A 14,574-nucleotide genomic window follows, 5' to 3' on the forward strand; every position below is an offset into this window, starting at 1 on the left:
TTTTAAAAAAAAATTATTAAATTATCTAGGGGGAGCACGGTGACTTAGTGGTTAACACGTTCACCTCACACCTACAGCGTCGGGGGTTCGATTCCCACCTTCACCTTGTGTGTGTGGAGTTTGCATGTTCTCCCCGTGCCTCGGGGGTTTCCTCCGGGTACTCCGGTTTCCTCCCCCGGTCCAAAGACATGCATGGTAGGTTGATTGGCATCTCTGGAAAATTGTCCGTAGTGTGTGAGTGTGTGTGTGAATGAGAGTGTGTGTGTGCCCTGTGATGGGTTGGCACTCCGTCCAGGGTGTATCCTGCCTCGATGCCCGATGACGCCTGAGATAGGCACAGGCTCCCCGTGACCCGAGGTAGTTCAGATAAGCGGTAGAAGATGAATGAATGAAATTATCCACCAGTCTGTTCTCCTGTAACTTCTGTATTTACAGTATAGTGTGTGTTCAGGGAGGAGCTGAGCTCATTAGTATGCAGAGTGGGTGGAGCTATAGTGGTTATGAATTTGGAGGTTTGAGAAATGAAGTTTGAGTTGTTTTTCAGTGATGTTTGATTTCTCTGTGAGAGAACTTCAGTTCCCTCATAACCACAGACCCTCAGTGAGATGATGAAAGGAGACGAAGATGAGCTTTGAAGGGAATAAACACAGCTGTGACAGACGAGACGAGACGAGACAGATCAGAATAATTAATGTCACAGTTCGTATTCCTTATAATTATTATTCCATTGGTTAATTAATTAATAAATATGTTAAATTAATTCATGAATATATGTGATTGCTGGTGCTGAAGCTTCACTGTGACGTATTTTCCTGTTTAACTAAAAATAAAAATCTAGAAATTCAATGAATTCAAAAATATATTTTAAAGACATGCTGTAAAATAATGTAAAAATTGATACAAATTAAAGTTTTGGGTTTGAGGAGGATCTGCATCTCAAACTTCCAGTCTGCTGGGTTTCTTCTGAGCTGTGAATATCAGGACTAGGAGGAGGTTGAGAAGGGTGTTTACTGGTGTGTTTGGGGACACAGTGAGGTGGGTTTTAGGACCCAGCAGTAGTGTACGTGTGCTCCTGATGTACTCTCACTCTGTCCATGTGGAGATGTTCAGATGTGAGTGAGGCTCTGAGAGGAACCATCATCTCCTCAAGCTACACACAGAGGAGACAGGCATATGTGTGTGTGAGAGAGAGAGAGAGAGAGTGAGAGAGAGAGAGAGAGAGAGAGAGAGAGAGAGAGAGAGAGATTGATTTTAAAATCCATATATAAAGAGTTCTGAATGTGGAAGCAGAAGCGATGTGGGTTTAGTGCAGACATTCACCTGTTTTCATGGCTGAAGTTATGGATTAAAACTTCGGGATCTTTGGAGGTGAGTGTGTTTGTGTGTGTGTGTGTGTGTGTGTGTGTGTGTGTGTGTGTGTGTGTGTGTGTGTGTGTGTGTGTGTGTCTGTGTGTGTGTGTGTCTGTGTGTGACTCTCTCTCTTGCTCTTTCTCTCTCTTTCTTTCGCTCTACCTTCTTCTTCCCTCTTCCTCTCATCTCTCCTCTCTCCTCTCTCTCTCCCTCTCTCTCCCTCGTTTGCGCCCTGTCTTTCTCCCTCTCTCGCTGTCTCTCTCGCTCGCTCTCCTCCTCTCGCTCTCTCGCTCGCTCTCTCGCTCTCTCGCCGCTCGCGCCGCGCGCGCGCGCGCGCGCGCGCGGCTCCCCCCCCTCTGCGACCGCGCGCCTCGCGCCCCAGCGCTCCCCCGCGCGCGCGGCACCCCCACCGCGCGCGTCTCTTCCCTCGCCCCCGGCGCTCCACCGCGCCGCCCCCCCGAGCGCCTAGATAGTGCCAGAGAGAGCCCGCGCTCGCGCGCACCGAGACCGAGCACACCTCCGAGCGGAGACACCAGCGCGCCCTCGAGCGCAGCGCGCGAAGAGCTATCGCGAGAGCAGCTAGTGTGGCCCGAGAGAGCAGACACAGCGCTACTACTAGAGAGAGAGAGAGAGAGTGACAGAGAGAGAAACAGAGAGAGACATAGAGAGACACAGAGAGAGAGACACACAGAGAGACATAGAGAGAGAGAGAGAGAGAGAGAGTGACAGAGAGAGACATAGAGAGACACAGAGAGAGACACACAGAGAGACATAGAGAGAGAGAGACATAGAGAGAGAGAGAGAGTGACAGAGAGAGACATAGAGAGAGAGACAGAGAGAGACAGAGAGATGCCGTATATTACTACATATAAACAAAAAGACCAACAGAACCCATTACACTGAGTGTTTGATGATTATTAGAATAAACTCTCTGAATAAAAGGTTCCTCGAGGGTTCTTTGAATTGTTGATGGTTCCACATCGTCATCTCTCAGAGGGTTTAATACTACAGCAAGCTTTCCTGAATATCTTTTTTTTATTTGTTTTTGTATAGAATTTGTTTGTATATCAGAAATAATCCCATAAATCAGCTTTAATCAGCATGATGTGAATTAACACAGAATCAACACCTAAAAGGCTGAATTACTGACAGTGTGGAAATATTATCTAATACTGAACACACAAAAGGCTGAGACAGTAGACGTAACATCTGGAATGAACACAGACAGTGTGAAATCAACACAGGCAACACTGGATTAGGACCTGTGCATTAACACTTACTGTCTCTCCTGCAGAAGGGAGGCATTAGGTGTTTAATACACAGAACACCTGATTAACACAGACTTAACACCTACACCGTGAAAATAAAACTCCTGGCATGTTTTCATCATTCAGCACCTTTAGTATTAACACCTGACATGTACAGTAAACACTGTACTTTATCTGAAGATAACTGAAGATAAACATTGGTGTTAATGCACAGATGGTCAATTCTATATAATTCTATACATTATAAATAATTCTATTTATATGATCGTGACTGTAGGTGAAACTCTGGATGCTGCTGTCTCATTAATAGTGTTTAGTGTTGAGTCGTGATGTGGAATGCAGCTGGAGTTTAATGTGAGATGTGAGATTTTAGGAATAAAGTGAACATCTGCTTTAGATGTGTGTGTCAGTGTGTGTGTGTGTGTGTGTGTGTGTGTGTGTGTGTACAGACACAGACACACACACAGACACACACATACACATACACACTCCTTTGTAATTTAATTTGTCAGAGTAAAAGGAGTCAGTGACTGCGCCAATGTTGTTATTAAGGTTTATAAAATATGCAATGTGACAGGAGCAGACTGAAGAGTATAAATAACTGTGTGGATTTTAGAGGAGCTTGAGCTGCCATCATCACTCACGTAAACACTCACACACCTGATATTCTCATGTAGAGCTGATGTGTGTGTGTGTGTGTGTGTGTGTGTGTGTGTGTGTGAGAGAGAGAGAGAAAGAGAGAGAGTTGTGTGTGTTTCTGTGTACTCATTACTATGTGTACACACATCTAAGTGAAGAAGGTACAAGGCCACACCTCCTTCACTGGGAGTGACAGGTACAGAGGCCACACCTCCTTCACTGGGAGTGACAGGTACAGAGGCCACACCTCCTTCACTGGGAGTGACAGGTACAGAGGCCACACCTCCTTCACTGGGCGTGACAGGTACAGAGGCCACACCTCCTTCACTGGGCGTGACAGGTACAGAGGCCACACCTCCTTCACTTACATTTACAGAGATCTTTGTGTGTTATCTTCTGACTCAAATTCTCTTACTCTTACTGACAATTTTAAAAATGTTTTATGGTAAAACACACACACACACAAATACAAATACACACACACACACACACACACACACACACACAAATACACACACACACACACATCTCTGTATCTAAGTTGTATGTGTCAATCTCAGGTAAAGAGGTGTGGCCTCTGTACCTGTCACTCCCAGTGAAGGAGGTGTGGCCTCTGTACCTGTCACTCCCAGTGAAGGAGGTGTGGCCTCTGTACCTGTCACTCCCAGTGAAGGAGGTGTGGCCTCTGTACCTGTCACTCCCAGTGAAGGAGGTGTGGCCTCTGTATCTGTGGCCTACTACTTATCAAAAGCATAGTGAACAAAAACAACCACCTGTTAATGTTCTACAGTTTACTCCAAATCATAATGAACTGTGAATAAGGTTAATTTTTGTAGTTCAGCAGATGTCCAGCAGGGGGCAGAAGATGGAAACAGGAGACCTAGCTACTTGCTAATCTGTCATGTAATAAATTAGAGGTTTTAATGCCTGTAAGTAAATACAACACAAATACAGAGAAGTGTGAGCTAAACACAAACACAGTCGTGCTGGTGTTATAGTGAGAAAGGTGTTAAATGTGTCCTTTATAATCTGACTGTTTTTTCATGTTATTTAAATGACTATGAAATTATTTGTGGGATTTTTTTCTCTCCAATGATTCTGTTTACTCTGTGAACACGCTTTCTCTTTCCTTTTCTCTCACAGAAAACGACTCCTAACGAGAGGTCTGAATGACGAGGCTACGACTTCTGTCACGAGAAAGTTTTAAAAAGTCTCACAGTTGTTGTCTCTGTGTGACGATGAACAGCACAGAGAAAGTATAAACTTTTTAGACATGTAGCATTTTAGTACATTTGATCAGATTTAGTACAAATATTGGACAAGAGTTATTTTTTTCCCTTTGACTCACATCACATTCTTACTGACAGTAAAAAAATAAGTTGACTGAAGTAAAGACTTGACACTGATGACTAGCACACGCTAGCTGCTGATCTGCAGCTAATATAATGACTGCAGAATATTTTAATCCGCTAACGACCGACTCATTTTTCACTCAGTAATCAGCACAAGCTTTAGCATGTTGCAGTTAAAGCCCTAATCACCAAGCCTTGTAGATTCTGGGTTTAATTTACATTGGTTTCATTGTAAAGTATTTAGCAGCCATGCAGCTAGCATTAGCATTAGCACTACAAGCATGTTGGGTGTGTATTAGCCATGCGATTCAGAACTCTCCAGCCTCCTGGGGTCACTATGATGTCTGCAAATCCCAGCTGTACACAGATAATGGACTTGTGTGGCATTACATGGCCTGTCAGCCAGAATCCACCGACATGAACAAATACGTAAAAGTGAATCTGGAGCCGGAGAACATCACGTGTGGAGAACCGCCTGAGATCTACTGCGCGCTGGTTAGTGCACTCTATCTGTTTCTTTTCAGCTTTCATTTTGTAGTGTCGAGATCAGATGTTTAGTGTCGAGATCAGATGTTTAGTGTCGAGATCAGATATTTAGTGTCGAGATCAGATATTTAGTGTCGAGATCAGATGTTTAGTGTAGAGATCAGATATTTAGTGTCGAGATCAGATATTTAGTGTAGAGATCAGATATTTAGTGTAGAGATCAGATGTTTAGTGTCGAGATCAGATATTTAGTGTAGAGATCAGATATTTAGTGTCGAGATCAGATATTTAGTGTAGAGATCAGATATTTGGTGTAGAGATCAGATATTTAGTGTAGAGATCAGATGTTTAGTGTAGAGATCAGATATTTAGTGTAGAGATCAGATATTTGGTGTAGAGATCAGATATTTAGTGTAGAGATCAGATGTTTAGTGTAGAGATCAGATATTTAGTGTAGAGATCAGATATTTAGTGTCGAGATCAGATATTTAGTGTAGAGATCAGATATTTGGTGTCGAGATCAGATGTTTAGTGTCGAGATCAGATATTTAGTGTCGAGATCAGATATTTGGTGTAGAGATCAGATATTTGGTGTCGAGATCAGATGTTTAGTGTCGAGATCAGATATTTAGTGTCGAGATCAGATATTTAGTGTCGAGATCAGATGTTTAGTGTAGAGATCAGATATTTAGTGTCGAGATCAGATATTTAGTGTCGAGATCAGATGTTTAGTGTCGAGATCAGATATTTAGTGTCGAGATCAGATATTTAGTGTAGAGATCAGATATTTGGTGTAGAGATCAGATATTTAGTGTCGAGATCAGATATTTAGTGTAGAGATCAGATATTTGGTGTAGAGATCAGATATTTAGTGTCGAGATCAGATGTTTAGTGTAGAGATCAGATATTTAGTGTAGAGATCAGATATTTAGTGTAGAGATCAGATATTTGGTGTAGAGATCAGATATTTAGTGTCGAGATCAGATATTTAGTGTAGAGATCAGATATTTAGTGTCGAGATCAGATATTTAGTGTAGAGATCAGATATTTGGTGTAGAGATCAGATATTTGGTGTAGAGATCAGATATTTAGTGTAGAGATCAGATATTTACCAGCTTATGTTTATTATTAATAAAGATGTGAGGATTAGGAACACTGTGGGTCACTCCCTACACTCTACTCCCTATTCCCTACTCCCTACTCTCTACTCCCTATTCCCTACTCCCTATTCCCTACACTCTACTCCCTATTCCCTACACTCTACTCCCTATTCCCTACACTCTACTCCCTATTCCCTACTCTCTACTCCCTATTCCCTACTCCTTACTCTCTACTCCCTATTCCCTACTCTTTATTCCCTACTCCCTATTCTATACTCCCTATTCCCTACTCCTTACTCTCTACTCCCTATTCCCTACTCTTTATTCCCTACTCCCTATTCTATACTCCCTATTCTCTACTCCCTATTCCCTACTCCTTACTCTCTACTCCCTACTCCCTATTCCCTACTCTCTACTCCCTATTCCCTATTCCCTGTTTATTTCCTGCCTTCTCCCTATCCATAGGAGGACTTCATAACCCTTAAGTTCTCTCTTCTCCACCATCTATATTTTACATCTATATAATATTTTATCTATCTATCTATCTATCTATCTATCTATCTATCTATCTATCTATCTATCTATCTATCTATCTATCTATCTATCTATCTATCTATCTATCTATCTATCCAACTTATTGCCCTTTAAACTACCTGTCTGTCTCTTCGACTGTCTGTCCTTCTGTCAGTGTGTCATGTGCCTTAACATGTTTAACACAACATGATGACATCATCAGTTATATTAAAGATAAATAGTGAGTATTTTATATGTCTGTTTAAATAAAGAGTGAATAAGTATTGTAATAAAGAGTCAGATGTGAGTGACACTCAGTTACAGACTCCTGCTGTTGTTCCTGCTCTCACTCTTCACACTGCTGTACAATTTAAACTGAGCTTTTTATATCTGCAGAGTGACAAAAATACATCAAATAATACATCATTCAGCATGTAATAAGATTATTTGTCCATCTGGATTATCAATCTGTCTGTCTGTCTGTCTGTCTGTCTGTCTGTCTGTCTGTCTGTCTGTCTGTCTGTGTATCTCATAGTAAATCTGCTGTTTGTTACAATTAGAGATTGTAGAGATTTTCTGTATGGAATATAAATAATTAATTAATAATAATAATAAGAAGAAGAAGAAGAATTTAGAAACACATTTTTCATTTGGTATTCATTGTGATTACTTTGTTTATCGCTGTGGTTTACTGTTGTGTTACTTTCCAATATGTATCACCTCTGAAATACACACACACACACACACACACACACACACACACACACACACACACACACACACACACACACACAGAGAGAGAGAGAGAGAGAGAGAGAGAGAGAGAAGATGGAGTGTGTGTGAGAGGTTTAGTGCAGGAGAGAGGTAACCTTTATTTTAATTTTAGCTGCAGATTTGAAAGATCAAAAACACAGTGATACAACAGAGTGATACAACAGAGTGATACAACAGAGTGATACAACAGAGTGATACAACAGAGTGATACAGAGTGATACAACAGAGTTATACAGGGTGATACAGTGAGTGATACAACAGGGTGATACAGTGAGTGATACAGTGAGTGATACAGTGAGTGATACAACAGGGTGATACAGTGAGTGATACAGTGAGTGATACAGTGAGTGATACAGTGAGTGATACAACAGGGTGATACAGTGAGTGATACAGTGAGTGATACAGTGAGTGATACAGTGAGTGATACAACAGGGTGCTACAGGGTGCTACAGGGTGATACAGTGAGTGATACAACAGGGTGATACAGTGAGTGATACAGTGAGTGATACAGTGAGTGATACAGTGAGTGATACAACAGGGTGCTACAGGGTGATACAGTGAGTGATACAACAGGGTGATACAGTGAGTGATACAGTGAGTGATACAGTGAGTGATACAACAGGGTGATACAGGGTGATACAGTGAGTGATACAACAGGGTGATACAGGGTGATACAGTGACTGATACAGTGAGTGATACAACAGGGTGATACAGTGAGTGATACAGTGAGTGATACAGTGAGTGATACAACAGGGTGATACAGGGTGATACAGTGAGTGATACAGTGAGTGATACAGTGAGTGATACAACAGGGTGATACAGTGAGTGATACAGTGAGTGATACAGTGAGTGATACAACAGGGTGATACAGGGTGATACAGTGAGTGATACAGTGAGTGATACAGTGAGTGATACAACAGGGTGATACAGTGAGTGATACAGTGAGTGATACAGTGAGTGATACAGTGAGTGATACAACAGGGTGATACAGTGAGTGATACAGTGAGTGATACAGTGAGTGATACAACAGGGTGATACAGGGTGATACAGTGAGTGATACAGTGAGTGATACAGTGAGTGATACAACAGGGTGATACAGTGAGTGATACAGTGAGTGATACAGTGAGTGATACAACAGGGTGATACAGTGAGTGATACAACAGGGTGATACAGTGAGTGATACAGTGAGTGATACAGTGAGTGATACAGTGAGTGATACAACAGGGTGATACAGTGAGTGATACAGTGAGTGATACAGTGAGTGATACAGTGAGTGATACAACAGGGTGATACAGTGAGTGATACAGTGAGTGATACAGTGAGTGATACAACAGGGTGATACAGTGAGTGATACAGTGAGTGATACAGTGAGTGATACAACAGGGTGATACAGGGTGATACAGTGAGTGATACAGTGAGTGATACAGTGAGTGATACAACAGGGTGATACAGTGAGTGATACAACAGGGTGATACAGTGAGTGATACAGTGAGTGATACAGTGAGTGATACAGTGAGTGATACAACAGGGTGATACAGTGAGTGATACAGTGAGTGATACAGTGAGTGATACAGTGAGTGATACAACAGGGTGATACAGTGAGTGATACAGTGAGTGATACAACAGGGTGATACAGGGTGATACAGTGCATTCAGAAAGCATTCACAGCACTTTACATTTTCCACATTTCATGTTACAGCCTTATTCCAAAATAATTTAATTAATTATTTTCCTCAAAATTCTACAAACATAATGACAATGTGAAAAAGTTTGTTTAAAAAAATAAAATAAAACAATCAGATGTACATAATTAACCACAGCCTTTTGTATATGATGCTACAAGCTCGACACACCCATTAGTGTGCAGGTTCTCCTATTGTTCTTTGAAGGACCTCTCGAGCTCCATTAGCTTGGATGGGGAGCATTAGTGTAAAGCCATGTTCTCTCCTGAGATGTTCACTCTCAGTTCCTGCTGCTGAACAACACCCACAACAGGCTGCTGCCACTACCATCCTTTACTGTAGGGATGGCATTGGTCTGGTCTAGTCTGGTTTCCTCCACACATGACGTTTTCTATTCAGTCCAAAGTTTGTTTCTCATGGTCTAAGAGTCCCTGGCCACTCTACCATACAGGCCTGATTGGTGGAGTGCTGCAGAGAAGGTTGTTCTTCTGGAATGTTCTTCTCTCTCCACAGAGAAATGCTGGAGCTCTGTCCGAGTGACCATCCTGTTCTTGGTCACCTTCCTGACTAAGGACCTTCTCCCTGATCGCTCAGTTTGGCCGGGCGCCCTCTCTGGGAAGGGTTTTGGTGGAGGAGTGTTTATGCATGATGGAGGCCGCTGTGCTCATCGGGACCTTTAAGGCTGTGAATACTTACGTACATTAGATTTTTGTAGTTTTAATAAATTTGCAAAGATTTCAAACAAACTTTTATCTTGTCATTATGGGGTAAAGTTTGTAGAATGTCGAGGAAAATAATGAATTGAATGGATTTAGGAATAAAGCTAAAATGTGGATGTTCTGTACAGTGAGGGAGAAAGTGATACGGTGAGAGACTCCTATAAGACTGTATAGTTATATGTGACAGAGAAAAGAGATCAGGCTGCGCTGGATCATGTGCTGTTCTGTCTGCTGCTGAGCGAGTGCCGAAGCTGTCGTGTTAATTCACAGTGCTGATTGTGATCGTTACAGTGCGTGATGTATTAGTGATGTGAGACTCGCTAAATCTTCTCATTTGTAAACTGTTCATTGTAACAATATAATCGTTATATCATTTCACATCTGACAGAAAACACTCGTCTTCGGTCCACATCGTCTGTCGCTCATGTTGTTTATTGGGTTTAAGTGTTTGTCTTTAAATGCAGTTAAAGGTGGTGAAAAGTTCCGTCTCAGAGGCCTCTAGTCAGCGCAAACGTGCTAACGTCAGAAGTGTGAATGTGGAGATCATAAACTCCACGGAATCATCTGCATAACTCGACTCTGAACGACAGAAACTTTCCTCATAGAAACTCTGACATCACCTTCAGACAACTTCAGACAAAAGTCAGCAAATCTGTATATGATCCTTCAGACAAACATCACCTGGCTGGTTTTGGCTGTAAAGCATGTGCAGTGCGTCAGTGTCTTTACTGTGACACGTCCCCCTTGTTGTGAATTTGTTTGACCTTCTTTTCATTATTAGATTGGACTGATTTCATTTTCCAGAGAAACTTTGTCGTGAACACGAACAACACAGACATTAAGCACAGATTCGTCACTAACGACTCGGTTTATTTAAAACCTTTCCCTTTAACCGCCGAATGAAACTCTGTGGATTTAATACTGACATTTCTAAAGTGTGTAAGAAAGATGACACACAAAAAACATGACTTACTGTAGAAAGTTCATCAGTAACACTCAGGGTAATATTTATTACATGATTTTTAATATAATTCTGTATAAAGTTCACAGCTGTGGCATTAAAGACACCAAAATAACATACGAGTCACTGAGTCACTGAGTCACAAAGAATCTTATTCATTAAAAGTGTTTATTTACATAAAGTGGAAGATTAAAACAAATGAATCAGCTAATCAGAATCATAAGAATCAATCAAGTGAGTTGAAATGGAGAATTTTAGTAAGCAGTTTGAAACGAGCGAATCAGTAAAATGAGTCATAAAGAAAGATTTCTGAATCACAAATCAAGTACGATTCATTTAAAAAGTCTTTTGTAAATGTGAATCATCATTAAAGTCATCAGAACATTTTAATTGTTTGTTTCTTTCCTGGCTTTAATTATTGCTAAATATTTGACTCCTCAGTCATCAGCCAGTCAATGTAGTAATCAGGAAATAAAAAAACCCCAAACAGTTTGTTTAAAGGCAAAATATTCTCATTACAGATAAATCCTGTGATTAACCTCAGTGTGGTTTGGTATGATTCAGAAGAAGCACTAAAGAGAAAAAGACCCTCACACTTATCATCACAGTGTGAATAACACACACACACACACACACACACACACACACACACACACACACTCACACATACACACACTCACACACACACACACACACACACTCTCACACTCAAACACACACACACACGCATATGCACATACACACACAATCACACACACACACACACACGCACACTCTCACACACATAATTGTTAACACACACACTCTCACACACACTCCCACACACACACACTCACACACACACTCAAACACACACACACACACGCATATGCACATACACACACAATCACACACACACACACACTCTCACACACATAATCGTTAACACACACACTCTCACACACACTCCCACACACACACACTCACACACACACAAACACAATCACACACACACACACACTCTCACTCGCACACACACACAAACACAATCACACACACACTCGCACACACACTCACACACACACACTCACCCACACACAAACACAATCACACACACACACACACACACTCGCACACACAAACACAATCACGCACACACACACTCTCACTCGCACACACACACACACACACACACACACACAAACACAGTCACACACACACACTCTCACTCGCACACACACACACACAAACACAATCACACACACACACACACTCTCACTCGCACACACACACACACACACAAACACAATCACACACACACACACTCTCACTCGCACACACACACACAAACACAATCACACACACACACACTCTCACTCGCACACACACACACAAACACAATCACACACACACACACTCTCACTCGCACACACACACACACACGCACACACACTCTAACCACAGTGAGTACACAAATCTTTAGCACTCAGAGCTGTTCAGAAACTCGTGAAGTCGAGTAGACGTTAATCAGGTCCATGACGAGTCGCTGCAGCTGAACGAATGCGACACAGTGTTTAATGTTGCTGTAATAATGTTGTGTTCATGATGGGGGGAACTGAGGAAACGAGTTCATTATGGATTTATCTAAACCCTTCGAGGGTCATGAATGAGATTAAATTCACTGCATGTTATTTTTCTCAGTTATGAAGAAGCACCAAAGCAAGCAAATGTAAAACAAAATGAATTATTATTTCTTTTTTATTAGTGCTAATTATTATGTTGTAATTAATTGAGTTTAATGAGGTTAAACTCTTAAATACCCACAATGCATCACTGCTTGTTATCAGATAATTACAGAAAGCTCACATGAGTTCAGCATGAATGTCGAGCACTGATGTAGAGCTTCGGATGACACAATAATGAACGTTTACTGCATCAGAAGCAGCTCCACTTCTTGTGTTTTTTGGCCAGTCACGTGACGTCTCACAGCGTAAATCGCTTTAAACACCTGCTGTAGTAGCTAAAGCTCACTGCTTCTGTCACCTTCACATCACACTTACTCCTGTGATACCTTTAACCTGCGCTGTATCTCGTCTTGTGTTCTGCAGGAGAACCCGTACATGTGCAATAACGAATGTGACGCCGCTACAGAGGAACTCGCTCATCCTCCTGAGCTTATGTTCGATGTTGAGGGTCGAAACCCGAGTACATTTTGGCAGTCGACCACGTGGAAGAATTACCCCAAACCTCTGCAGGTAAACATCATTCTGTCATGGGACAAAACCATCGAGTTGACGGATGACATCGTGATCACGTTCGAGTCGGGTCGACCCGAGCAGATGGTTCTGGAGAAGTCTCTGGACTACGGGAGAACGTGGCAGCCATACCAGTTTTATGCCACCGACTGCCTGGATGCCTTCACCATGGATCCCCGGTCAGTGCGTGAGATGTCTCAGAGCACTCTGCTGGACATCATCTGCACAGAAGATTATTCCCGAGGTTACGTCTGGAAATACGACAAAACGGTGCGCTTTGAGATCAAAGACCGCTTCGCTCTGTTCGCCGGGCCGCGACTCCACAACATGGCGTCGTTATATGGACAGTTAGACACCACCAAAGACCTGAGGGACTTTTTTACACTCACTGATTTACGCATCAAACTCTTACGGCCTGCGACAGGATCCACCACCGTGGACGAGGAAAATCTGTCCAGATACTTCTACGCCATCTCAGACATCAAGGTACAGGGAAGGTGAGAAGGAAACTTTCATTTAGTTAATTATAAAATTAATATTTTGATGATGAAGAAGAAGATGATGATGAAACTGATGATAAAAACTGATGATGATAATGAACATGATGATGATGATGAAGGTGGTGGTGATGATGATGATGATGATGATGATGATGATGATGATGATGATGAAGGTGGTGGTGATGACGATGATGATGATGATGATGAAGGTGGCGATAATGATGATGATGAAGGTGATGGTGGTGATGATTACAACAATGAGTACTGAGTGATGAGTACTGAGTGATGAGTACTGAGTGATGAGTACTTTTGATAAGTACTGAGTGATGAGTACTGAGTGATGAGTACTGAGTGATGAGTACTGAGTGAGTACTGAGTGAGTACTGAGTGATGAGTACTGAGTGATGAGTACTGAGTGATGAGTACTGAGTGAGTACTGAGTGATGCGTACTGAGTGATGAGTACTGAGTGATGAGTACTGAGTGATGAGTACTGAGTGATGCGTACTGAGTGATGCGTACTGAGTGATGCGTACTGAGTGATGAGTACTGAGTGATGAGTACTGAGTGAGTACTGAGTGAGTACTGAGTGATGAGTACTGAGTGATGAGTACTGAGTGATGAGTACTGAGTGAGTACTGAGTGATGCGTACTGAGTGATGAGTACTGAGTGATGAGTACTGAGTGATGAGTACTGAGTGAGTACTGAGTGATGAGTACTGAGTGATGAGTACTGAGTGATGCGTACTGAGTGATGCGTACTGAGTGATGAGTACTGAGTGAGTACTGAGTGCTGAGTACTGAGTGATGCGTACTGAGTGATGAGTACTGAGTGATGCGTACTGAGTGATGAGTACTGAGTGAGTACTGAGTGATGAGTACTGAGTTGTAGCAGAGCCACATAAGGTGACAATGGCTTAATGCCGAAATGTTGTATAGAGTAAGCATTACCTGATTGTGTACACCGGTAATATATTCTGTTGCATTTGTGTTGCCC

At 42.0% G+C, this 14,574-nt stretch overlaps 1 protein-coding gene across 3 annotated transcripts in view; it reads left to right on the top strand.

Moving 5' to 3' along the window:
• Positions 1-1,056: 1,056 nt before the first annotated feature.
• The window catches only part of LOC113663251 (netrin-G1), a 26,905-nt gene continuing 13,387 nt past the window's right edge, over positions 1,057-14,574 (top strand). The window contains exons 1-3 of one of the 3 annotated variants that reach the window (XM_047806159.1): positions 1,057-1,368; positions 4,401-5,104; positions 12,932-13,575. In XM_047806159.1, the coding sequence (XP_047662115.1) occupies positions 4,859-5,104; positions 12,932-13,575 (890 nt within the window). In that variant the 5' untranslated portion in view covers positions 1,057-1,368; positions 4,401-4,858. Of the gene's footprint in view, positions 1,369-4,046; positions 4,187-4,400; positions 5,105-12,931; positions 13,576-14,574 lie in introns of those variants that run through there. The other 2 variants (XM_047806157.1, XM_047806158.1) reach the window with 2 other exon arrangements.

Source organism: Tachysurus fulvidraco, chromosome 22 (genome assembly GCF_022655615.1).
Source record: "Tachysurus fulvidraco isolate hzauxx_2018 chromosome 22, HZAU_PFXX_2.0, whole genome shotgun sequence".
Classification (NCBI taxonomy): Eukaryota; Metazoa; Chordata; class Actinopteri; order Siluriformes; family Bagridae; genus Tachysurus; species Tachysurus fulvidraco.